This window comes from Megalobrama amblycephala, linkage group LG10, assembly GCF_018812025.1.
Source record: "Megalobrama amblycephala isolate DHTTF-2021 linkage group LG10, ASM1881202v1, whole genome shotgun sequence".
Classification (NCBI taxonomy): Eukaryota; Metazoa; Chordata; class Actinopteri; order Cypriniformes; family Xenocyprididae; genus Megalobrama; species Megalobrama amblycephala.
The window spans coordinates 28,148,705-28,174,146 of record NC_063053.1 but is presented as its reverse complement, the minus strand read 5'-3'; the positions used below and the strand labels follow the sequence as shown (position 1 = coordinate 28,174,146).

The 25,442-nt window shown below is 39.9% G+C and overlaps 1 protein-coding gene across 1 annotated transcript in view; it reads left to right on the top strand.

Annotated features, from left to right (window-relative positions):
• The first annotated feature begins 2,678 nt into the window (after window positions 1-2,678).
• The window catches only part of LOC125277608, an 89,335-nt gene continuing 66,571 nt past the window's right edge, over window positions 2,679-25,442 (top strand). Inside the window, exon 1 of the mRNA XM_048206093.1 lies at window positions 2,679-3,393. Within this exon, the coding sequence (XP_048062050.1) occupies window positions 3,051-3,393 (343 nt within the window). The 5' untranslated portion in view covers window positions 2,679-3,050. The remainder of the gene's footprint in view (window positions 3,394-25,442) is intronic.

The window sequence follows — 25,442 nt, the reverse complement described above, 5'->3', positions numbered from 1 at the left end:
TCAATAGGCTGCATGACGGATGCACGCGCACGCAGCGTGCCCAGTGTAGTCAGCTTCATTAACAAATGACTCTTATGAACCAGTTCTTTGGGAGTCAAAAACACAGCGCAGCCAAGTTCACTTACAAATTGTTTTCTATTTGTTCGTGAATCGGAAAATTACTGCTTCTCGGCTAACTCAGAAGTCCTCGAATTTTCGTAATTTTTTGCAAGCTGATTCACCGACCGCCCGCTCCACTTTCATCATGGATAAAGGTCCGACGAAACGGTGACATGAAATCAATAAGAAGAAAACAGAAACTAGTTAGGTAAGAATCTAAATGTATTTTAGCTTTTCTGGATTGCTAACACATTATAAGTGATTCAGTTGGCCCAGTTTCCCAAACCATTCGCTCAGTTCTCAAAGCAAAGACACATTTCTCAAAACGTTTAACAATGACTACATTAGGTACCAAAACTGATGACACACACCAGTCAAAATCTGAGAGAGAGCTTAATGAATAATTTACAGGGGTTTTAAACTTACACAGTACCAGTACTTTAGATGAGGGAAATTTCACTATGTACAGTAAACTGTAGCATGTTGTACACCCTCAAACTTGTGATTGTCAACTTTCTCTGTAGCCATTTGTTGTACTGTATTTTGCAGAACTGAGAAATGACTGTCTTGTGTCAGAAGACCAATACACTGCTATAGTACCTTATATACTGTAATAAAATTTGGCCAAATGTGCAGAGGATGCTGAATTTAGTTTTACTGTAATTGACAGTATACTGTATTGTGGTGCATACCAAGTTCATACATATCTACTGCCAGATCAATTTACAATAGTAAAATGAAAAAAAGAAAGAAAAAAAAAATCATTGCTGTATTTTACTGTATCTGTAAATTTATTTTTGTATAGTGTAGTAGACAGTGAGATGCAAAATAATTCCTGAATCCGAGTAAGCTGTATTTTTGTTACAGTGTTATATGAATTGATCTCACTAGTGTTCACTGGACAGTGCAGTAGTCTGTGTATTTGTTAAGTTTTGTGTGTCATCTGAGGCCAAAGTTTGATTTTGTCAGACAAGAATAAGCTTTTGACTAAAACATTTTATTTTGACCTGGAAGTTTGAGGTTTGTACAGGTTGGTGCATAGTTTTGAGATTGTGTTTATAGTTGTGAGAAAATGTTGAATTGTTTAATTTCAACTAGATTAAAAAGTTTGAAAGACAAATTTATGCCAGCTTGTCATAAAGCCAACTTAAAGTCTTGTTTAAAAAACATAAATAGTTTGGTCACTTAGGCCAGAATATAGATGTTCTGGGTGATTGCTAAAGTGTTGCTAGGTGGTTGCTAGGAGATTCTGGGTGGTTGCTAGGCTCTTGCTGCAATTGCTGGGGTGTTGCTTGAGTATGTAGTTGATAGGCTGTTCTGGGTGAACACACACAGACATTCCCACCTCTGTTAATAACAGAAACTCAAAAATTGTTTGCAAAAAACATGTTTTTGTTGTTCTTTAATTTACACTAAAACATGTGATTTATGCCATCGAAGTAACCTGTCTAATATTAATAAAACTGCTCATCTCCTTTAGTGATACAAGCTCAGACTCATTTTAAATCTGTTGATGTTTTTCATATAGTGCCTTTACTTGATGCCATGATGGATATTGAAATCTTGTTATTTGTTTTGGTAATGCAATGTTTGTGAACACAATTGTGTATGTCAGGCCATAAATCTCCAAAAACTATGCATGGGCGCTTGCTTTGGTGTTGCCACCCCTCATAGACCTCATGCCACCCCTCTGCCACCCTATAAATAATTTTCTAGATCCTCCCCTGGATGCAGGGAAGTTTGAATCGATCACTCTACAATTTATGTAAATACAGTGCATTTATAAACTTATATTAACTTAAAAAATGAGGATTGAGATCATCATGAACACTTGGACCATTGAAATTAGAGCTGCATTTCGGCAGATGTGAACTTGAATCTTGGCCAGGTTTTTTTTGTATTTGAATTCTTCCGGATGGCGAGCGAGCAACCCTTGATCGTTGGATCCACAGAGTCATCAATCGCTGTGGGATGTCTCATATGATAACACTGTGCGGTAGGATCTCAGTGAACCCTTGAATGCATTTTTTTCCTTTTCCTACATTCCAGATTGGGATTGGATAGAACAGTTTTTTTGTTAAATTCTCTTTTTTGATTTTGCTTCACTCATTATTTTTTTTTGGAACCCAAAAGACAGAAGTGATTTCCACTAAAGGAAACTTTTTTTTTCTTTTCCCATCTGAAAGACTGGACTAAAGAACTTCTAAAAAAAGAGAAAAAAACACACATACACTGATTACGCACCACACTTTATTGATGTTTTGGTGATATTGTTATATTGTTGCTTCAATACAGTTCATGTGGAATGATAATTTGTGTGGTTATCAATAACTTCCGATTGCACCATTCACTATACTAGAATTAAATCCTGAAGTATCTGAACCTAGTGTGTACTTATCCTTAGAGAAGGGTTACACATACATTTAAATTATTGTAACAGATATGCAGGGGGAGGAGAATTTATGCGTGCGTCATGTTTCTCAATGAGAAAAACTTCAGCAAAGGATGCACCGGTGTATCCTCGCTCATAACTCCTCAGAAAGCTTCCTCACTTCTCGTTCCTCACCTCCTCGCGGTGCAATTAGAGAACTGAGATGTCCTTCAAGACGGCTGAGCTCGATCGTTTTCCGGGTTGGAGGATGGAGGATGGAGGAGACGAGGAGGGATATTGAGAAGCACCCATGGAGAGGAGGAGCACTGAATTAAAACTCTTCCCTATATTCAATATTCCGTTTCACTTTGAAATACGTCACAACACTGAAGAAAAGTCGTTTGCAACTTCCGGTTCACGCGGACTTTAATATCTGATAGAAATGCAAAATCAATCGGTAGTTATTAATAGAATAAAGACACACAAACCTTTACATTCAGTCGCGTTTGGTCCCATTTATTTTTGATCACAGTGCATACACATACAAACTTTTAGTCCAAAAGTATGCACATTTGGAGAAATGCAGCTTTATATAGAATATAAGCTGTGCCGGACGAAGACAGCGCGCTTCCGGCCGCCTCTCAGCGCATCTCCTGCCGCCATCCGGCGCCGTTTAAGGAGCATTTCCCATGGCTTAACGCCGCTTTCTAAAAGAGCTTTCCCAGCGGCTCTCGCTGCTCTAAAAGAGCTCAATCGCCGTTTTCACGGCGGCGGCGTTGCCTCAGTACCGCACCACAGCTGTGGCACATGCAGTGCCCCTCGCTCCGCGGATCTTCGCTCTCTAGCAGCTGTTCACCGCGCCGCCCTCGTGCCGCCCTCAGCATCTGAAAGCATTCAGCTCATCCCCTGCTGTCTTCCGTCAGGTGAGTACAGAGCTTATTTTTCTACTTTCACGCTGGCGTTTGCTTCAAATGCCGTCTCTCCGAACGCGTCATTTGCCGGGTCCTCCCCCGCAAACCGCATTCATTGAGGATGCATACTCTCACTCGGGAGCATGAGAGCAAGCTCTCACTCAGCTGAATTTGACATGATGCTCTCGCCTGACTTAGGTGAGACTCATGATACATTTTCTATCTGATTGAGTGTATTTCTCCTTATCTCAATGCGCGTTGCTCACCCGGCCCCTCCCCCGCGAGCCGCGTTAGTTCAGAAACTTTCTTCCCTAGCTTGGGTGAGAAACGTTATGAAATGGCTCGATTGCTCCTGTCTGCCTCGCTGCCTCTACCTCGCTGCTGGTGTTTGCGTCTCCGTATAGCTTTGTTTTCTCTTACTTTTATTGAATCTCTTACTTTTATTCATTGTTGCTTATATTATTATTATTGCCTACCACACTAATCTGACGTCGCTAGCCTGTAATCTTTGAATCTAAATCGCTGTTACAACGCGTTTGCATCTCCCTTGTTAACTTGTCATCAGTCTCGTGCGCTCCTTTTCAACACGTTCATCAAACAGCTGTGGTAACTCGGATCAGTCTACAAACACGGTGAGTAATGTCATCCTTTCCCACTGTTATCTCGTGTTCAGTCTGTCACATATTCAGTGTAGCTCTCTCTGTCAGCGATGAGGGATTTACATGTCATAAATGTAGGGAAATAGTCAGGCTGACAGAGAGAATATCAGAATTAGAGACACGCATCCAAACTTTAATCGAGGATAGTAAGAATGCAGGGGCTTCAGATACTGTTTTGGATGCGACTAACTTAGTGAACTCTGTACATTGTTCGGTTCCGGCTGTAGAGCCCGCGCAGCAGGGCACTTGGGTAACGGTGAGGCGGCCTAGCCGCGGAAAACACCACTCTTCCGTTCCATTAAGAACATCAAACAGGTTCTCCCCACTCAGTGACGCACCCACTGAGAATCCTGTTGAAAGTGCCCTAGTTATTGGCGATTCTATTACACGGAACGTGAAAATAGAGACACCAGCCACCATAGTCACATGTTTGCCGGGAGCCAGAGCACCTGACATCAAAGCAAATTTAAAAGTGCTGGTTAATGCTAATTGTAAATATTCTAAAATTATTATTCACGTCGGCACAAATGATGTTCGACTTCGCCAGTCGGAGATCACTAACATTAACATTAAAGAGGTGTGTGAACTCGCAAATACAATGTCAGGAGAAGTAATTTGCTCTGGTTCCCTTCCTGTTCGTAGGAGTGATGAGATAGTTAGCAGATTATCATCACTCAATGGCTTGCTGTCTAAGTGGTGTCCGCAGAATAATATAGGTTTCATAGACAATTGGAAAAGCTTTTGGGGCAGACCTGACCTGTTGAAAAGAGATGGTATTTATCCGTCCCGGGATGGTGCTGCTCTTCTCTCTAGTAATATGGCACATAGTCTTAGAGCTGAAACATGACAAACTGGGGCCCAGGACAGGAAGCAGACAGACTGGCTAAACCGACCGTCTGCTAGCTGCCTCACGTTACAGAAGTCAGATAATTCCCAACACATAGAAACTCTTGCACCTAGATATTATCAAATAGAGACTGTGTCTGTACCCCGAATTAATAAAAACAAAAAACCTTCAAACCCATTTAATGGTAAAAATTTAATTGATGTTCAACAAATAAAAAATAGAGATAATAATGATAAACAAATGATAAAGCTTGGGTTGCTAAATATTAGATCACTTTCTTCAAAAGCACTTATTGTAAACGATATTATCACAGACAATAATCTAGATGTGCTGTGTTTGACAGAAACCTGGCTAAAACCGGACGATTACACTACTTTAAATGAGTCTAGTCTTCAAGGTTATGATTATCGACACAATCCTTGACAGAAAGGAAAAGGGGGAGGTGTTGCTGTAATTTATAGTAATATTTACAGTATCAGCCAGAAGTCTTTCAAATATAATTCCTTCGAAGTGATGGTGCTTTACGTAACATTATGTAAGTTGACATTTATGTTGGCTACTGTATACAGGCCACCAGGGCACAATACAGACTTTATCAAAGAGATTGCCGATTTTCTATCAGAATTAGTACTAGATGCAGATAAAGTCCTTGTTGTTGGTGATTTTAATATCCATGTAGATAATAAAAAAGACTCATTAGGATTGGCATTTACAGACATTCTAAACTCTATTGGTGTTAGACAACACGTGTCGGGACCCACTCATTGTCGTAATCATTCTTTAGATCTAATATTGTCACATGGAATCGATATTGATGTTGTTGAAATTCTGCAGCAGAGTGATGACATCTCAGATCATTATCTAGTCTCGTGTATATTACATTTAGTGAAAGCGGCTAAACTGCCTCCCTGCCATAAATATGGTAGAACCATCACTACTACTACTAAAGATTGCTTTATAAATAATCTTCCTGATCAGTTTCATCGCCTTAGCATACCAGACAGCTTAGAAGACCTCGATATTGCAACAGAAACTATTGACTCTCTCTTTTCCAGTACATTAGACTCAGTTGCTCCTTTGCGTTTAAAAAAGATTAAGGAAATTAATCCAACACCATGGTACAATGAGCACACTCGGGCCCTAAAAACAGCAGTTAGAAAAATGGAGCACAGCTGGAAGAAAACAAAACTAGAAGTATTTCGCATTTCGTGGAGAGAGAAAATGACTGAGTACAGAAAGGCCTTAAAAACTGCTAGATCTGCCTATTTTTCAAAACTTTTAGAAGAAAATAAACACAACCCTAGGTATTTATTTGATACAGTGGCTAAATTAACAAGAAATAAAGCTTCAACTTCTGATGTTTCCAAAGAGCACAGCAGTAATGACTTTATGAACTTCTTTACTTGCAAGATTGATAATATTAGAGAAAAAATTATAACCATGCAACCGTCTACTACAGTCTTGTGTCAGACAGTGCATTGTAGTGTCCCTAAAGAAAAATTCAATTCATTTACTGCTTTAGGAGAGGAAGAATTGTCTGAACTTGTTAAATCATCAAAATCATCCACATGTATGTTAGACCCTATACCGACTAAGCTATTGAAAGAGATGCTTCCAGAGGTCATAGATCCTCTTCTTAATATTGTTAATTCATCTTTATCACTAGGATACGTACCAAAAACGTTTAAGCTGGCTGTTATTAAACCTCTTATTAAAAAAACACAACTTGATCCTAGAGAATTAGTCAATTACAGGCTGATCTCAAATCTCACTTTTCTGTCAAAAATACTAGAAAAGGCAGTTTCATCACAACTATGTTCCTTTTTTAGAAAGAAATAGTATCTGTGAAGATTTCCAGTCAGGATTTAGACCATACCATAGTACTGAGACTGCTCTCATTAGAGTTACTAATGATTTGCTCTTATCATCAGATCGTGGTTGTATCTCTCTATTAGTGTTAATGGATCTTAGTGCTGCATTTGACACTATTGATCACAATATTCTTCTAAACAGACACGAAAATTATGTTGGCATTAGTGGAATTGCATTGGCATGGTTCAAATCATACTTATCTGACCGTTATCAGTTTGTAGTAGTAAACGATGAGATGTCATATCAATCACAAGTTAAATATGGGGTACCACAAGGCTCAGTACTAGGACCGTTGCTTTTTACTCTGTACATGCTACCCTTGGGAGATATCATTAGGAAGCATGGCGTTAGTTTTCATTGTTACGCTGATGATACTCAGCTCTATATTTCTTCGCGCCCTGACGAAAATCACCAATTCGCTAAATTAACAGAATGTATAGCTGATATAAAAAACTGGATGACCAGTAATTTCCTACTACTAAATTCAGGAAAAAAAGAGATTCTAATTTTTGGACCGAAAACTTCTTCACGCAATAATCTAGAATACTGTCTAACACTTGATGGCTGCTCTGTTAAGTCTTCGTCGTCAGCTAGGAACCTGGGTGTGCTCTTTGATACCAATCTTTCATTTGAAGGCCATGTTACTAGCATCTGTAAAACTGCATTCTTCCATCTGAAAAATATATCTAAACTACGACATATGCTCTCAATGAAGAATGCAGAACAGTTAGTTCATGCGTTTATGACCTCAAGGCTAGACTACTGTAACGCTCTACTGGGTGGTTGTTCTGCTCGCTTGATAAATAAACTACAGCTCGTACAAAATGCAGCAGCTAGAGTTCTTACTAGAACTAGGAAGTATGACCATATTAGCCCAGTTCTGTCATCACTGCATTGGCTTCCTGTTAAACATCGTATAGATTTTAAAATCTTGCTAATTACTTACAAAGCACTAAATGGTTTAGCTCCCCAGTACCTAAGTGAGCTCTTAATACATTATAGTCCTTCAGGTTTATTGTGATCTCAGAATTCAGGCCAGCTGATAATACCTAGAATATCAAAATCAACTGCAGGCGGTAGATCCTTCTCCTATTTGGCACCTAAACTCTGGAACAATCTTCCTAGCATTGTTCGGGATGCAGACACACTCTGTCAGTTTAAATCTAGACTAAAAACACATCTCTTTAACCTGGCATACACATAACACATTATCAATTTATATTTTCAAATCCGTATTATTAGGTTTATTAGGCTGCATAAATTAGGTCAGCCGGAACCGGGAACACTTCCTATAACACCAGATGTACTCGTTACATCAGAAAAAGAATGGCATCTACGCTAATATTAGTCTTTCTGTTTATCCCGAGGTTTACCGTAGTCAACCGGATCTGGGCCGTATCCAGCTGAGACCAAGGATCTGCGCCTTGACACGACCACAACGCAGCCCCGAAGTATCAGCAGAGATCGAGTCAACTAGATCATCTATTGTGAAGACATCATCAACACGACAGCCAGTGCCACAGTTCCTCAACAGACCGTCCATACCGGCGTGATGAATACGATCCTCAACTGGGTGGAACTGAAATAAATACTTTGATTGTTGCGATCCTATCAGATTTATGATAGCAACCTGATTGCAACAAAGCACTGTTCGCCAGAGGCGAACTGGCCCCTCGACTAAGCCTGGTTTCTCCCAAGGTTTTTTTTTCTCCATTTTAACACCTATTTGCCACTTGTTTGCCACCTGATGTCACCTGATGGAGGTTCCTTGCCGCTGTCGCCTTTGGCTTGCTTAGTTGGGGACACTTGACATTTGATATTCAATAGTATTTTTGACATTTATTCAACAGTGCTTCTGATCTGCCTGCATTGACACTATTATTTAAGACCTGCTGTGCAGCCAAATTATGTACCAGCTATCAATGTAAAGCTGCTTTGACACAATCTGCATTGTAAAAAGCGCTATATAAATAAAGGTGACTTGACTTGACTTGATATGCTTAATTTAATGGAGCATATGTATGCTGTTTGCACTGAGTCTTGAGGACGTATGTGCTCACTGAAAGCGAGCTCAATGCTCACTCGTGCTCGGTGGAACTAACATGCTCATTATGCTGGACTTCTGTTCATGTGACTTGCTGGCTCTGCCCCGCAAGCCATGTTCATTGAGGAAGAGCGGTCTCACTTCTGACACCGCTCGGCTGAATATACTTTGACGCTCTCCCCTGACTCAGGTGGGACTCATGATGTATATTTTTTCCAAGAAGCATATATCTGCTTGCTGAGTTTCTCAGTGTATCGTTTGCCGGTTTCACCCCACAAGCCACGTTCATGAGGCATGAGCATTTCTAAAAACTCGCCGGTGTGCAGGCCCCCTCCCAGCGGCCCCCCCACCCGGCGCCATTCAACCCCTTGTCACGCGGACCTGGCAGGCCATCCCCGGAGTATCAAGTGGGTTCTGGGGATAATATCTCAAGGCTACTCGCTCCAGTTTGCTCGCAGACCTCCGCGTTTTGGCGGGGTGCTTCCCACTTCAGTAAACACGGACGATGCTCACGTCCTGTGAGCCGAAGTGATGTCTCTGTTAGAGAAGGGGCCTATAGAAATAGTCTCCCCCTCAGAGAGCGAGTCGGGGTTTTACAGCCATTACTTCCTTATCCCTTAGAGTGATGGCAGTCTCAGACCCATCTTAGACCTCAAACTCCTGAACCTTTCTCTCATGAGACGGAAGTTCAAGATGTTAACGCTGAAGCAGATCCTCGCGCAGGTTTGCCCCGGGGACTGGTTCTGCTCGCTGGACCTGAAAGATGCATACTTTCACATCCAGATAGCGCCCCATCACAGGCGATTCTTGAGATTTGCATTCGAGGGTGTGGCTTATCAATATACGGTCCTTCCTTTCGGGCTGTCCCTAACTCCTCACACTTTTACCAAGCGCATGAACGCGGCGCTTTCCCCACTGAGACAGTTGGGAATCCGGGTTCTCAATTATCTCGACGACTGGCTCATCCTAGCCCAGTCATGAGCCGAGCTGGAGCATCACAGATCCGTGCTACTCAGCCACATGGAGTGCCTGGGTCTCAGGGTCAACTTTGCCAAGAGCTCACTGCTCCCCAGCCAACGTATAACATTCCTGGGTGCAGTCTTCGACTCAGCCCATATGACGGCTGTAGTATCGCCAGAGCGCGCTACTAGAACCGGGAATGGCTTCCGCCTTCCCGGTTCTGCAGCTCGGCCTCCTTCGGATGCGGCCTCTGCAATACTGGTTGAAGTTCCGGGTCCCTCCTCACGCCTGGCGGCACGGCCGCCTGCGTCTCAGGGTCAATCAGGCCTGTTTGACAGCTCTGAAACCCTGGATAAACACTGTATGGTTTAGTCAAGGTGTACCCCTACAGGCAGTGTCCAGAAGGACTGTGCTCTCAACAGATGCATCCAACACAGGTTGGGTGCTCTTTGCGAGGGCAGACCGGCCTTTGGCTCGTGGTCTCACAAAGAAAGCCATCTGCACATCAACTGCCTCGAGATGTTGGCAGTGATTCGAGCCCTTCACGCGTTTCAGGCACACCTGACGGGACACCACGTCTTAGTCCAGTCGGACAGCATGACAGTGGTGTCATACATAAATCACCAGGGCAGCCTTTCATCCAGCCGCTTATGCGCTCTGGCGAAGCGTCTTCTGGAATGGGCATTACCAAGGTTTCAGTCGCTCAGAGCGACTCACATACCCGGGAGAACAAACTTGGGAGCAGATATGCTATCTCGGAGCAATGTCCCCTCAGACGAGTGGATGCTCCACCCCCAGATGGTTCTCACGATCTGGGAGTTCTTCGGGAAGGCAGAGGTAGTCTGTGTCCCATTTGTTGTGGTCGTAGAGAGACAATTCCATATAAACGCAGCGTTTTACTTGGCAATGTTTTAAAAAAAGATTTTTATTTTTGGTATTTTATATACTCTGTTGGTGGTTTGTGGAGTAGCATCACCCCGTGGGGGATATTTTTTTTTTATCTCCACAGGGGATACATAGACCAGAAGGGGGGAAATCCCCCCCCCCTACAAATATATATATATGATAATTTTAGATTTACTTGCCTTACCATGGAAGCCCAAACTTAACCAGTGCACTTTTGCTATCAAAAAAGTGACTGTATAAATGTACTGATATGTACCCCATAATTAAAAAAAAAAGGCCTTTATGTATTGGTACACCATTATTACAAAAAGCTATGCAGTGTATGTTCTCACTAAATTGCTCCCAAATGTAAAGCCGGGTGCACACTGTGCGCTTTTGGCCATGATTTGGGCGTCTGAGATACATTTTGAGAATCCTAAAAGATTCCTATAATCCTAGGCTAAAATCTGTTGTCTTTGATCGCTAGTTTGACATGTTCACCGAGAGCCGATTAATGACCGTTGCAATCAAATTTTACCTCCGACGAAATTCTGGCAGTGTCAGAAAATTTGGCACACAGTCCTGCAGTGTGACTTCTCCTACGACAAAAGTCAAATTGTCTTCATTTTTCAAGACAAGCCGTGATCAAAATTAATGCTAGAGATGTCTTTGTTAGCCATCATTTCAGTCCCGTGTGTAATGCAGCTCACCGTCACCGAACGTGTGTGGGTTGATGATATAAAACTCCGGACAAGTATTCATGTGCGCGTCTGTTTTAACGCATCTTGATTGTCGTACAGTCTGACATAAATGACAGCTGAGATCCAACAGTGTGACATGAGGATAATGTTCGTACAGTCTGTCAAGCAACCATCATAAAGGACTGTTATAAATCGCACAGTGTGCACCCGGCTTAAGATTGTGTCACAGCATCTAGCTGTTGTGCCCTAGTTGTCCACAGAGGGCACTCCTTCTTCCCCTTTCACTGTGTCCCTGCCATGAACTCCATTTCCCAGAGTCCTTTTGCCCTGTTCTCATCTGGGTTGATTGCCCTCACCTGGTTCTCATTTGTATCGTTTGTCTGCCTATTTAAGTTGTGTTTGTTTCTGCATTTGTCATGGAGGTTTTGTATTGTCAAGTTCTGTTCTTACGATTTTCTGTTATTTTGTATCTCTTGTGGTTTTGGAACTTTGCCTATCATTTGGATTATGTTTTGTGGATTTTGTTTTTTCAAATAAAGCTGCACATGGATCTTCCTAAACCTTGTCTCTGAGAAGTACCCAGCCATGACAGATTGTTGCCTATCATAATAGTAGAATAAGCACCCCTTAGTTCTAAAATACTTACAGTATAAATAATTTGATAATTTTCCTGGTTGTTACCCCTTTATTCCCCAAACTTTACATATTGTTCGCTTATAGCTACACAAACGTACTTTATAGGCACACTATACCAAAAGTTATGCTGTAAATTCGTTTTAATTTTTTTAAATTATTTAATTTTTTAATTATTTTTTTAAAGTGGGAGAGAGACAGAAAGACATAAAAAGAAAGTCCCAAAGAGACTTCCTAAATACACATTCGCATAGCTTAACATCACAGACTGCACCTCCACAAGTCAACTGAGTGATTTCCTCAACCCCCAAGTCATGAATGATAATAAAACACTGTTATGTAAATATTATTTTGTAATTAAATTTAATAATCTGCCAATGACGCAGTAACTCATATCATAAATCCCCTCATGTTATTAACTCCCTGAGGTCTGAAAACGCGCCGGCGCGTTTTGCAGGTTTTTTTTCACATTGCAGCAAAACAGACTTAAAATACTCTGTCATTTCTTGTCATAGAGACATAAGTAATATATCAATTGAAACTATAGAATATCTTCTTTTATTTGTGTAAAAACACAATGTTGTGCTTTTTGTAAAATAAAGAAAACTAACATGATGCGTGATCTCTCCTCTCCCTCTGAACGAAGTCCAATCTGATAGTTCTTAGAAAATGAACTGTAACTTATGAATACTAATGACAAAAAAAATGACACTTACGTCCAAAGAAATGTTGAAATGTCAGGTTTTAAATCGTGCAAGTCAAATCGAAAACAAACATTCTGTGTTTATGTAATCTGTATGAAAAGAGAGCCATGTCAGAAGTCTGTGATTCAGCTCATTATCCGCTAATGCGGCCACGCCCACGGAGCCAGCGCTATTCAGACGCAAATTCAGTCAATACATGCACTCATCGTCTCAATCGTGTATTTATTCTCTTGAAAAGTGTTTATTTGGATGTTAAAGCAATGGTTAGCGATCTCTAGAAGACATGCCATTAGTTCCTAGTTCCTTTTCTTCTTTATATTATGAATTTGTGGACTAAAGGTGTAAAGAGCGCCCTCCTGCTGCAAGTATGAATTAAAAACACAGTATCCAGCACACATAGTGATGACAATAAATATTATTTCTCAGTATAGAAAATTGACATAAATATATAAGAATCCATCAATATTTCTCCAAATGTGCATGCTTTTAAGCTAAAAGCCTATATGAAATGCCATAGAGGTAACATAATTGTTCAGACACTTTGCACCACAGAAATACATTATATTTTAAAGAATATAATAGAATACCATTATTTTAAATTGTAATAATATTTCACAGTATTGCTGTTTATGATGAGCTGAGACATTATTACAGAGGGTTTTTTTCACAGCCTACCTGACTGATAGGCCTCATTAATGTGCAAGTCATTTCAGATTTCATTCAGAAGTCATTACTATGTGATTCCTTTGTCTTCTCAGGTGTAAATGGCCCATTATTCATGCAGATTCACGCCCCCACGCATATTGTGTTTCTTGACAAAAAGTGTCTTACAAAAACTAAATCAATATATTGTTTTATATGAAGGAGTAGGCAGCATAATTTTTACATAATTCTGAACCAAAAACTCTAGTCTACAACCTCCAATACCCCAAAGTCTTGTGAACATAGATTTAATATACTTTTTTTGGCCTTATTTCAGTGACTTAAGTTTGTTGTTTTTTCAATAACCACGTATAAACATTATTCCTTTCCAAAATACAAACATGTACATACATGTTCCTCACATATTATTGTAGCCTAGTTTGTGCTAAATACAGTGTAATGACACTTTTATCATTTATATGTTTATGAACAACTGAAAAAAGCACAAATGTCAGGGCATGTCAAAACTTCTCCAAGCCCCAAATCAGCCTCAGACTCCAGAGAGTTAAAACAGCTGCTTGAGAATTCAGAGCCACATTAAAATCATTACTCAGTATTTCACACCACCCCTACAGTGTGACCTTGTGACATGACATTGATAGACACAACACACACTGACTAGTGTAAGGGATAAAGGGATCCTATTTTAATAGAGTGATTTGTTAAGATCCCAGAAGAAATCCTGTGTTTGATTTAAAAAGATATAAACTACATTTTTTTTCTTATACTTAAAACATGGGAACAATGTTTTTCCTGTGTTTGATAAGTTCTCACATGTTTGTTATACTCAATTGACAATACACTGGCCCATTTGGGTTATCTACCATTTGTTTCACATTTCACAAAAATGTAACCACCTGTTCAGAATGCAGTGCTACTTACAATTAAATACAGCACAAATATGTTGCTGTTAAACAGTCTGCATTTTTCAACAATAAATATTTAAAACAGTATTCATGCAAAAATAAAAGTCACATGACCTCCTCATGTCAGTGGGAAAATTCCAAATGGAAGGGACCATACCTATGCCCTGCTCCCTTCGAATGGCTGAGCCCTTGAAGTGGGGACTTTGGAGGGAGCAGGGCACTTGCATGCCATTATGTAGCCATTTGGAATGCACTTGGCGAAGGGAGCAATGAAAGACAATGTAATTTCTTCATTATCTTCCCCTGGGATGTTCCCATGACAACAGCACAGTGTCCATCAGCTGATTAGCTGTTCTTAGGACAGAAATTTCTTATTATTGCTGTTAACATAACTGTTGCAAATAATGATCCATTTTATATATATATATATATATATATATATATATATATATATATATATATATATATATATATATATATATGTAACGGGATAAATATCATAGTTCAAGGGTTCTTTAAATAAATCCTGCTGTAATGTGTTCACGCTTCCTATTGGTATAGCCCACCGAGTTCGAACAATCTGCAGCAGAGCTAGAGAGAACTGCTGTGGGTGAGTCGTTTCTGCTGCAGCTCCGTATTAAAAGTTAAAAATATAAGTTTCATGTTGAATGTTAGACGATGTATGAAGGGGATTGCACACATTGAACACTAGTTGACTTATAGAGTGTGTTTTCTGTTCATATTTTTGTGTATTTGATAGTTTTATTTCCGTTTTTAATGAACCGAATCTTTCCATGTGTGTCATTCCATGTGCTCCCGAACTAATGAAATGTCTCGTATAGATGGAACTGAAGCAACTTCACTCACTTGTTTCTCTTTCTTCTACTGCTCTGTGCAGGTAATTGTTTTTGTATTTAAGAATTTACTATTTTGTAGAACATGTTGTTTTACGGAAAAAAATGTTATTTCTAGTCATTTTATTCTGTTTAATATAAAGTGGATGATTATTATATCTTATATTTAATATATTATAATATTTCTGTCTATGCATATTACTATCTGATATTGAAAACTACTATAAGATCACAAAGCATTAAATCTAAGAAGCCAAATTGTTCATTGTTATATTGGTATTAGGGCTGGGCGATATGGCTTAAAAAAAAAATCTCCGATTTTTTCACACCAAACCCGATTTTCGATTTTAATCGATTTTTTTTTTTCTATTTAAAAACAAACTACAACCGACAAAGAAATTGCTCAAAACAAATGTACTCTTTATTTTGTTCAGATTTTCGCTTATGCAGTTTAATCTAAATTTCCCCTTTGTGCATAAGTGTAACAGGAAACAAGCCTCAAAACATGCTTGTAAACGAGATGGCAGGCACTGCCATTGTAAACAGTGAAAATGTAGCTTATCAGTTTTCTATTAACTTCAAACTTACAGTGACACAATGCACCTTCAAAATAAATTAAAATATAAATAAAAAATAAAATTGTGTGTCCCTCTTTGATAAAACACTTTTGGTTAAATAAATGTAACAAAAATGACAAAATTAGATCTATTACAAAAATACATACTTGTCACAGTAGTATTCATAAAGTGCAAACAAAACTTTAAACAGTTTTCCTGAATCCCTGAAATTGTAAACAAAATGAAACATCTGCATCCATTACTTTAGTTTCAACATTCTTTTTACGCATTTTTAGCCAGGAAGACAAGCCTGTCTACTACCTCTGGCTTGAGGCATGCCCGGTTACATGTAACAATGCCCCCTCCCACACTGAAAAGCCTCTCTGATGGGGCACTTGTAGCAGGGACAGACAAGTATTTTTTGGCCAGATTACTGAGCCTTGGGAAGTTTGGTTCATGACGTTTCCACCACTGAAGTGGATCAGTGTCTGGGTCTACCTCAGGGGTCAGTAGGTAAGTTGCCAGCTCTGTCTCGACTTTCACTGCCTCTGATTGGTGAGAAGATGACTCTGGCACATTCTTCTTGAAGAAAGCAGCTAAAGTCATTTTCTTATTGGGCGGAGGCTGTGCTTCTCCTTGGCTCACCTGGACTGCTGGACCAGGCTGCTGTGGTGTACTTTTTTCAGCAGGCAGACTCAGAGACATCAGCTCAGTGACAGCTCTTTCCTTGACTTGTTCAACCTTGTCTGGGTCAATGTAGGTTGTACGGAACCTGGGGTCCATAAGTGAGGACATGTCCAAGAGTTCATTCTTCACAGGGTCTCTGTATTTGTCATCAAGGTACTGCATTATGTTTCTTTTTATTGTTTTAGTGAGTTCGGTGTCTTCCTCCTCTGGCTGTAGGAGATTGGTTTTGAACAAATGCAGCACCGGTTTAATGTAGGAGACACTGACATAAGCCTCCCCGGACAGGGCATCTGTAAAATCTTGGAGTGGCTTGACAGCTTTATTTACAGACTCTAAAACCTCAATATCTTGCCAAGTGGGCACAAGATGACGGCTTTTCTTGTCGGACCCCAGGACACGGACTATGGCCTTCTCCTGTTCGAGAAATCTCTCTATCATTTTTTGCCGTGAACCCCATCTGGTCAGGGACTCAGTTACCAGCTGATGAGTGGGTAGACCAAGCTCAGCCTGTACTTCACTCATCTCTCGTCTTTTTTTCCAACTATAGGAAAATGTAGCAACCGCCTTTTTACAAACCCCAATGGCACGATCGATTCGTGGGTCCTTCACACCATTCTCTGTACAATAAATAAATAAAGAAAACAATTTTTAGTGTCACTATTGGTCAGTGTCAAAACAAGTCTTTTTCACATTTCCACATGTTAGGGCTGGGGCAGCCGCACACTAAGGGCACACACACACACACACACACACACACACACCATTATGATCAATCATGCATGTACATTTTGTGGAAATACTGTATGTATTGATTTCATTAAATTGCATTAACTACAACATGCATTAATTGGGCTGTTCATGCATTAAAAAAAATCTATTGACAACTATTGGTCAGTGTCAAAAGTATTTTTCACATTTCCACATTATTAATGCACACTAAGGGCATACACACACACATAATATACGCACACACACACACACCCCATTATGATTAATCATGCATGTACATTTTGTGGAAATATGTATTGATTTTAGGGCTGGGCGATATATCGCATGCGATTGTCACGCGCATTTCGTCAGTAAAGCCGGTTCCCTGATTACTGCTAAATCGCCATCACCTGCTTTCACCTGCTTTCAAATGAAAGCAGGTGATGGCGATTTAGCAGTAATCAGGGAACCGGCTTTACTGACGAAATTTGCGTGACAATTGCATGCGATATATGCCCAGCCCTAATTGATTTCATTAAATGCATTAATTACAACATGCATTAATTGGGCTGTTGAATGCATAGACATTAGACTCTTACCTATCGCGTTGTGCAGTTTATGTCCAAAGCACTGGAGGTTGGGCCACTCATTGTCTCTCAGAGCTTTTATTATGTTGGTGCCGCTGTCTGTTGTCATACAGACGAGTCGGTCTTCGTCAAGATTCCAGGAGGTCAGAGCATCTTTTAGCCCCTGCGCAATTATTTCACCTTTATGGTCATCGGGAAAGTAAGCTGTCTGAAGGCAGACGCTTCGCAGAGTCCAGTTTTCAATAAAATGCACAGTCAAACTCATATAGGGCTGCATCGTTCGACTCGACCACAGGTCCGTTGTGGCGGAGTAAAACGACACCCCCTCCAGCTCTCTAGCGATCTTTTCACGAGTACTGTTGTACAGGTGAGGCAAGGCAACTTCAGCAAAATATTTCCGGCTTGGTAGCACATACCTGGGGTCGAGAACTTTAATCATGTCAATAAACCCCGGCTTTTCCACAGTGTATATGGGCACCATATCTTTTGCTATATATTTCGCCACTGAATCCGTAATTGCTTTCCACCGGGGCCCTTTCTTGTCATAGGGGTTACAATTCAAAAATCTTTCTACGATTGTAGTTTGTTTTTTTGCGGGTGTTTGTGAACTGCTGTCTTGTTCTCTTCGTTGAGAGGCACATACCTCCCACTCGGCTGCATGCCTCTGTTTAAGATGCTGGAATAAATTTGTTGTGCTGCTACCTTTGGTAGCAACGGCTTTTAAACACACTTTGCAATGTGGCGTTATTTGTTCTGTGTCTGACACTAAAAAAGCAAACCAATTCCAAACAACGGATGAAACGGTGCCTTTCTTTGGAACGAGCTCTGCGCTGTTAACTGCCATGTTGTCTGTGTGCGGCTGACTGTAAGGAAAGCGGGGGGAGGGCGAGCCCACTCTGAACTACGGAAGCCTAAGGGGAGAGCCGGTGGTGGAAGTTAAAGAGAAAACCGATTTTCATTAAAAACAAATCGCCCTTAACGTCAAATTCGAGCTAATCGATAAAATCGATTTATCGCCCAGCCCTAATTGGTATATAGCAGAGCTAGAGAGAACTGCTGTGGTGAAATGTCTCTATAGATGGAGCTGAAGCAACTTTATTCACTTGTTTCTCTTTCTTCTACTGCTCTGTGCGGTACAAATAAATACTGTGATCATCCGTATTCTGAGTTGCGTGTTAATGAAGGGTGAGACAAGACGGGCCAGAGAAAAACCAAAGAGAGTCACACATATATATATATATATATATATATATACACACACACACATACACAAATGTGTTATATATGTCTGTCTCTGTGTGTGTGTGTGTGTGTGTGTGTGTGTGTGTATTTCTCTGTTCTCAACTTTAAAACTTGCTGTCTCATCTTTGGACACTGCATTACTTAACACATTTCTTACCTATGAAACTTGTTTAAACATAACATGACAAAAATATGTAAAATATATCACTGAAAAAAAACAACTACTTGAATTGCTCATAAGTTAACTCGAACTCTCCCGCCATCTAGCTTTAAAATTGAATCACGAGTATTCGCTGGGTCACATGACCATAAATGATAAAATTACTTCTTTGAAGTGACCATCGCACCTTCCCTAACGACCTAAGTGCCCTTCGTGAAGGGAATGAGTTGTTCACTTTCATTTGAAACACCCCTACAAATGGCGCCCCCTTCTCAAAGTGCCATTCAAGGGCACAAAAATGCCGTTTGGAACTTACCCAGTGTGTCTAGTTATTAGGCTTGTTTGACTTCATGCGGCGCCGCAAAGATCAGCTGCCGCCTGACAAAAGCATTGCATTCTGGTTAGAAAATTTGTCTGACTTTGATCGGCGCCAGTGGCATGTTAGTGTAGTTCATCTCGAACAAGCCTATTATCTTGATAGTAATTGTGGGGACATGACCAGAGCAAAAGCGGGAAGACACAGCTTGCTAGTGATGTTACAAATGACAAATGTCAAAGTATGTATCGAGTATGCAGCACAATTTCTCATAAAGCTCCATGCCGGAGCATATATAGTTTTCAAAGAAACACATGATCAACAAAAAACGAAGCCTCATGTTCTTTCCAGTCACATGAAGGCTTCACTTTGCTTGTCGGAATGTTTGAAGCCAGACCAGTACTCTGCGGCTTTATGGACGTTAAAGTCCATTTACTATCATTTTTTTATATATAAGCCAGCCTATATGACATGATCATATATTCTCCCATATAAACAGTATAAAAACCATAAAATAATTAAACAATTTACTTTAAACAAGGCTGTTGGTTTTATTATAACTAAATTATAATAATATGTTTATTTTATATAGCGCCTTTCTGTAAACTCAAGGTCGCTTACAATATTATAACACATAAGTGACAGCAGACAGGAAAACAATGCAAAAACATAAAAGGCATTACATAACATCATACAGTCAGAGGTCAGAGAAGCAAGAAACAAAAAGATAAGTTTTAAGGTGGGTTTTGAAATCATGTAATGATGAAAGATCTCAAATGTGCTTGGGAATGGAGTTCCAGAGTGTGGGGGCAGAGATGTAAAATGCCAGACCACCAAATGATGCTAGTTTGTGACGTGGAATCAACAACAGACCAGTATCAGAAGATCTTAATGTGTGCATAGGAGAGTAGGTTTGAATGAGATCAGAAATATACTTGGGGGCAAGACCATGAAGTGCTTAGAATGTGATGAGGAGTATTTTGTATTGAATTTGAAAATGAACAGGTAGCCTATGGAGTCTGTGTAGAATGGGAGTAATGTGAGAAGATTTCTTTGAATAAGTGAGAACCCTAGCTGCAGAGTTTTTAATGTATTGGAGCTTATTAATTGTTGTGTTTGGTAAACCATAGAAAAGAGAATTACAATAGTCGAGTTGGGAAGTAATGAAGGCGTGAACCAGTGTCTCAGCATCATTGGTATGTAAGAAGGGATGTAAATGTGCAAATTACGGAGGTGAAAGACGTCAGACTTAGTGAGTGAAGAGATGTGTGGAAGGAAGGAGAGTGATGAGTCAAAGATTATACCTAGGTTTTTAACGGAGGTGAAAGGTTGAACCAAGACTCCTGCAATGTTAACACTGTCATGACAGAAGTGAGAAACAGATTTCGGTGAACCAACAATTAGTAGATCTGTTTTATCTGTGTTGAGTTTGAGAAAGTTACTGGTTATCCAATCATTTATGTATTTAATACAAGCAGATATGGAGTCGATGAGAAAAGGAGAATTGTGTTGAAAACTAATATATAGTTGGGTGTCATCTGCATAGCAGTGGAAATTGAAGCCATGATGACGGATAATGTTACCTAATGGGAGCATGTAGATGATGAATAGTAAAAGTGCAAGAACAGAACCCTGGGGAACACCTTGAGAAACAGGGGCAGTAATGGACTTGGCTTGGCGAAGAGCCAATATTAGAGATGTAATGCTGACGTTCAGACAGGTAAGAAATGAACCAGGATAGAGCACTACCAGAAATACCAAGAGCAGAGAGTCGTGAAATGAGAATACTATGAGAGATTGTGTCAAAAGCAGAGGAAAGGTCTAACAGAATTAAAATGCTAATGGGGCCAGAGTCAGTAGCCATAAAAAGCTCATTGACAACCTTGAGAAGTGCTGTCTCAGTGCTGTGGTGAGTGCGAAAGCTGGATTGGAAACATTCGTAGAGGTTGTGAGATGACAAATGCCATTGAAGTTGAGCAGCAACAACTTTTTCAAGCAGCTTTGAAAGAAACGAAAAATTCGAGATTGGTCTGTAATTGACCATGTCAGAAGGATCAAGACCAGGTTTTTTTTTTTTTTTTTTAAAGACAGGTGTGACAGCTTCAGTTTTTAATTCCAGAGGAACAACACCAGTACTGAGTAGTTGAGAAATGAGAAGTGAAATAGGCAGTGAGATGACAGGTGCACAGTTTTTAAGTAAAGCAGTAGGAGTAGGATCAAGATGACAGAAAGATGCATTTGATTTCTTGATTAGCTCAGATATACAAGCAGGGGTTGGAGGGTTAACCCTCTGGAGTCTGAGGCTGATTTGGGGCCTGGAGAAGTTTTGACATGCCCTGACATTTGTGCTTTTTTCAGTTGTTCATAAACATATTAATGGAAAAAGTGTCATTACACTGTATTCAGCACAAACTAGGCTACAATAATATGTGAGGAACATGTATGTACATGTTTGTGTTTTTGAAGGAATAACATTTATGCGTGGTTATTGAAAAAACAAAAAACTTAAGTCACTGAAATAAGGCGAAAAAAAGTATAGTAAATCTGTGTTTACAATACTTTAGGGTTGGGATGCTCCGATCAGGATTTTGGCAGCCGATACCGAGTACCGATTTCTTGTCATGGTGATCAGCCGATACCGAGTACCGATTTCAATGCTTCACTGATTTGTAAGCTCTTTGATCACCTTTTTTCCAGATAAAAAAATACTATAGATGTTGCCTTTATTATATTTTTGTTCCATTTTTATGGTAATGTATGTAATGCAACTATAGTTTTAACAGGGCACTAAATCACAACAATTATTCATTATACAGTGAATATTTTAATATGCCTTTAAAATGGTGTTTCTGCACAGAAAAAAACAAACAAACAAAATGAAGCAGTCTTTCTTGCTGTCTGGTGTGTAAAGTTCATGTTTTTTCAGAATGTCTGTAATGGATGGCTGAGTGAGAGTCGTATTACTAGTTGTTACCGTTGCCTTTTTTGCAGTTGCCAGTTTTTCATATTCAGCATAAGTCTCGCGGTGGCTTGTTCTCAGGTGCCGAATTAAGGTTCGTCGTATTGAACGTTTTGGACAATACTCCTCCACGAGAGATTTCTTTAGAACATACACGGCAAATCGCAAATTTTTCATTGTTTCTCGCAACGTCATAGAAATTCCACACAGGTGACGACATGACTGCAGCGCTATGTTCCCGCGCGTCCTCACACTCACGCGCTGACGTCATCAAATTGTGATCGGTTGGTGAGATTGGCCAAGTTAGTGAGTACCGATCGAGTCATAAAATATGATTATCGGCCGATACTGATCTCGGGCCGATCGATCAGAGCATCCCTACTTTAGGGTATTGGAGGTTGTAGACTAGAGTTTTTGCTTCAAAATTATGTAAAAATTATGCTGCCTACTCCTTCATATAAAACAATATATTGATTTAGTTTTTGTAAGACACTTTTTGCCAAGAAACACAGTATGTGTGGAGGCGTGAATCACCACTGAATAATGGGCCATTCTCACCTGAGAAGACGAAATAATTGCATAGTAATGAGCTGAAATGACTTGCATATTAATGAGGCATTTCAGTCAGGTAGGCTGTGAAAAAAACCTTCTGTGATGTCTCAAGCTCATCATGATATATGAAACATACAGAAAAATATTATTACAATATAAAGTAATGGTTTCATATTATACTTTAAAATATAATGTATTTCTGTGATGCAAAGAGTCTGAATATAGGCTTTTAGTTTAAAAGCATGCACATTTGGAGAAATATTGGATTCTCATATGCTTATGTCAATTTTCTATACAGAGGAGTTATATTTATTTAATATTCATTGTCATTACTATGAGCGCTGGTGTTTTCAATTCATACTTGAAGTCGGAGGGCGCTCTCTGTGCATTTTTAGTCCACAAATTCATCTAAAAGAAGAAGAGGCTATTCCATGAATGGAGTTTCCAATTCATACTGCAGCCGGAGGGCGCTAAAGAAACAAAAACTCATCTAAAATTCATCTATAGAAGAAAAGAAAACAGGAACTAACTGCATGTCTTCTAGAGCTCGCTAACCATGACTTTTACATCCAGATAAACACTTTTCAAGGCAATAAATACACGATTGAGATGATGAATGCATGTATTGCCTCTGAATTTGCGTCTGAATAGTGCTGGCTCCGTGGGCGTGGCCGCATTAGCAGATAATGAGCTGAATCACGGACTTCTGACATGGCTCTCTTTTCATACAGATTAGATAAACACAGAAGGTTTGTTTTCGATTTGACTTACATGATTTAAAACCTGACATCTTAACGTTTTTTTAGACATAAGTGTAATTTTTCTGTGATTAGTATTCACTAAGTTACAGTTCATTTTCTGAGAACTATCAGATTGGACTTCGTTCAGAGGGAGAGGAGAAATCACACATCATGTTAGTTTTCTTTATTTTACAAAAAGCACAACATTTTGTTTTTACTCTGAGTGTATACAAATAAAAGAAGATATTCTATAGTTTCAATTGATATATTACTTATGTCTCTATGACAAAAAATGACGGAGTATTTTAAGTCTGTTTTGCTGCAATGTGAAAAAAACCCTGCAAAACGCGCCAGCGCGTTTTCAGACCTCAGGGAGTTAAACTCAGTAAAAGTACCAGGTACAAAATCAGAGGGGAAGTCATGCAAGGGGTGAGAGGAGTTAGTAGGTGGAAAGAGATCATATATGTGATTTATTTTATTTTGGAAGAAGTGTAAGATTGACTCGAGGTCTGCTGAATTACTCATGACAGGTGGGTTGCTGAGTTTATTGACCACAGAAAACAGTGTTTTAGTATGAGAGGATTAGTAATGAGTGTAGAGTAGTAGCTGGAGCGTGTAGTATTTAGAGCAGATTTGTATAACTGTAAATGTTCCTTGTTGGAAATAAGATGCACATTCAAACCGGTTTTCCTGTAAAGGCGTTCAAGGCGGCAACCAGTAATTTTCAGTTTGTGAAGTGCAGGAGTAAACCAGGGAGATGTATGTGTAGAAGGTACAAGTCTACATTTAAGAGGAGCATGTATATCAAGGGCGTTGGAAATGGAGGCATTACAGGTGCTGGTCATATAATTAGAATATCATCAAAAAGTTGATTTATTTCACTAATTCCATTCAAAAAGTGAAACTTGTATATTATATTCATTTATTACACACAGACTGATATATTTCAAATGTTTATTTCTGTTAATTTTGATGATTATAACTGACTACTAAGGAAAATCCCACTCCCACTCAGCACTCAATACTTAGTTGGGGCTCCTTTTGCCTGAATTACTGCAGCAATGTGGTGCGGCATGGAGTCGATCAGTCTGTGGCACTGCTCAGGTGTTATGAGAGCCCAGGTTGCTCTGATAGTGGCCTTCAGCTCTTCTGCATTGTTGGGTCTGGCATATTGCATCCTCCTCTTCACAATACCCCATAGATTTTCTATGGGGTTAAGGTCAGGCGAGTTTGCTGGCCAATTAAGAACAGGGATACCATGGTCCTTAAACCAGGTACTGGTAGCTTTGGCACTGCGTGCAGGTGCCAAGTCCTGTTGGAAAATTAAATCTTCATCTCCATAAAGTTGGTCAGCAGCAGGAAGCATTAAGTGCTCTAAAACTTCCTGGTATATGGCTGCGTTGACCTTGGACCTCAGAAAACACAGTGGACCAACACTAGCAGATGACATGGCACCCCAAACCATCACTGACTGTGGAAACTTTACACTGGACTTCAAGCAACATGGATTGTGTGCCTCTCCTCTCTTCCTCTCAGACGCTGGGACCCTGATTTCCAAAGCAAATGCTAAATTTACTTTCATCAGAGAACCACTTTGGACCACTCAGCAGCAGTTCAGTCCTTTTTGTCTTTAGCCCAGGCGAGACGCTGCAGTTCACTCTTTGTGAATCTCCCCCACATTTTTGGATGGTTTTTGTTTCACAGTCCTCTCCAGGGTGCGGTTATCCCTATTGCTTGTACACTTTTTTTCTGCCACATCTTTTCCTTCCCTTTGCTCTAGTAATGTGCTTGGACACAGAGCTCTGTGAACAGCCAGCCTTTTTTGC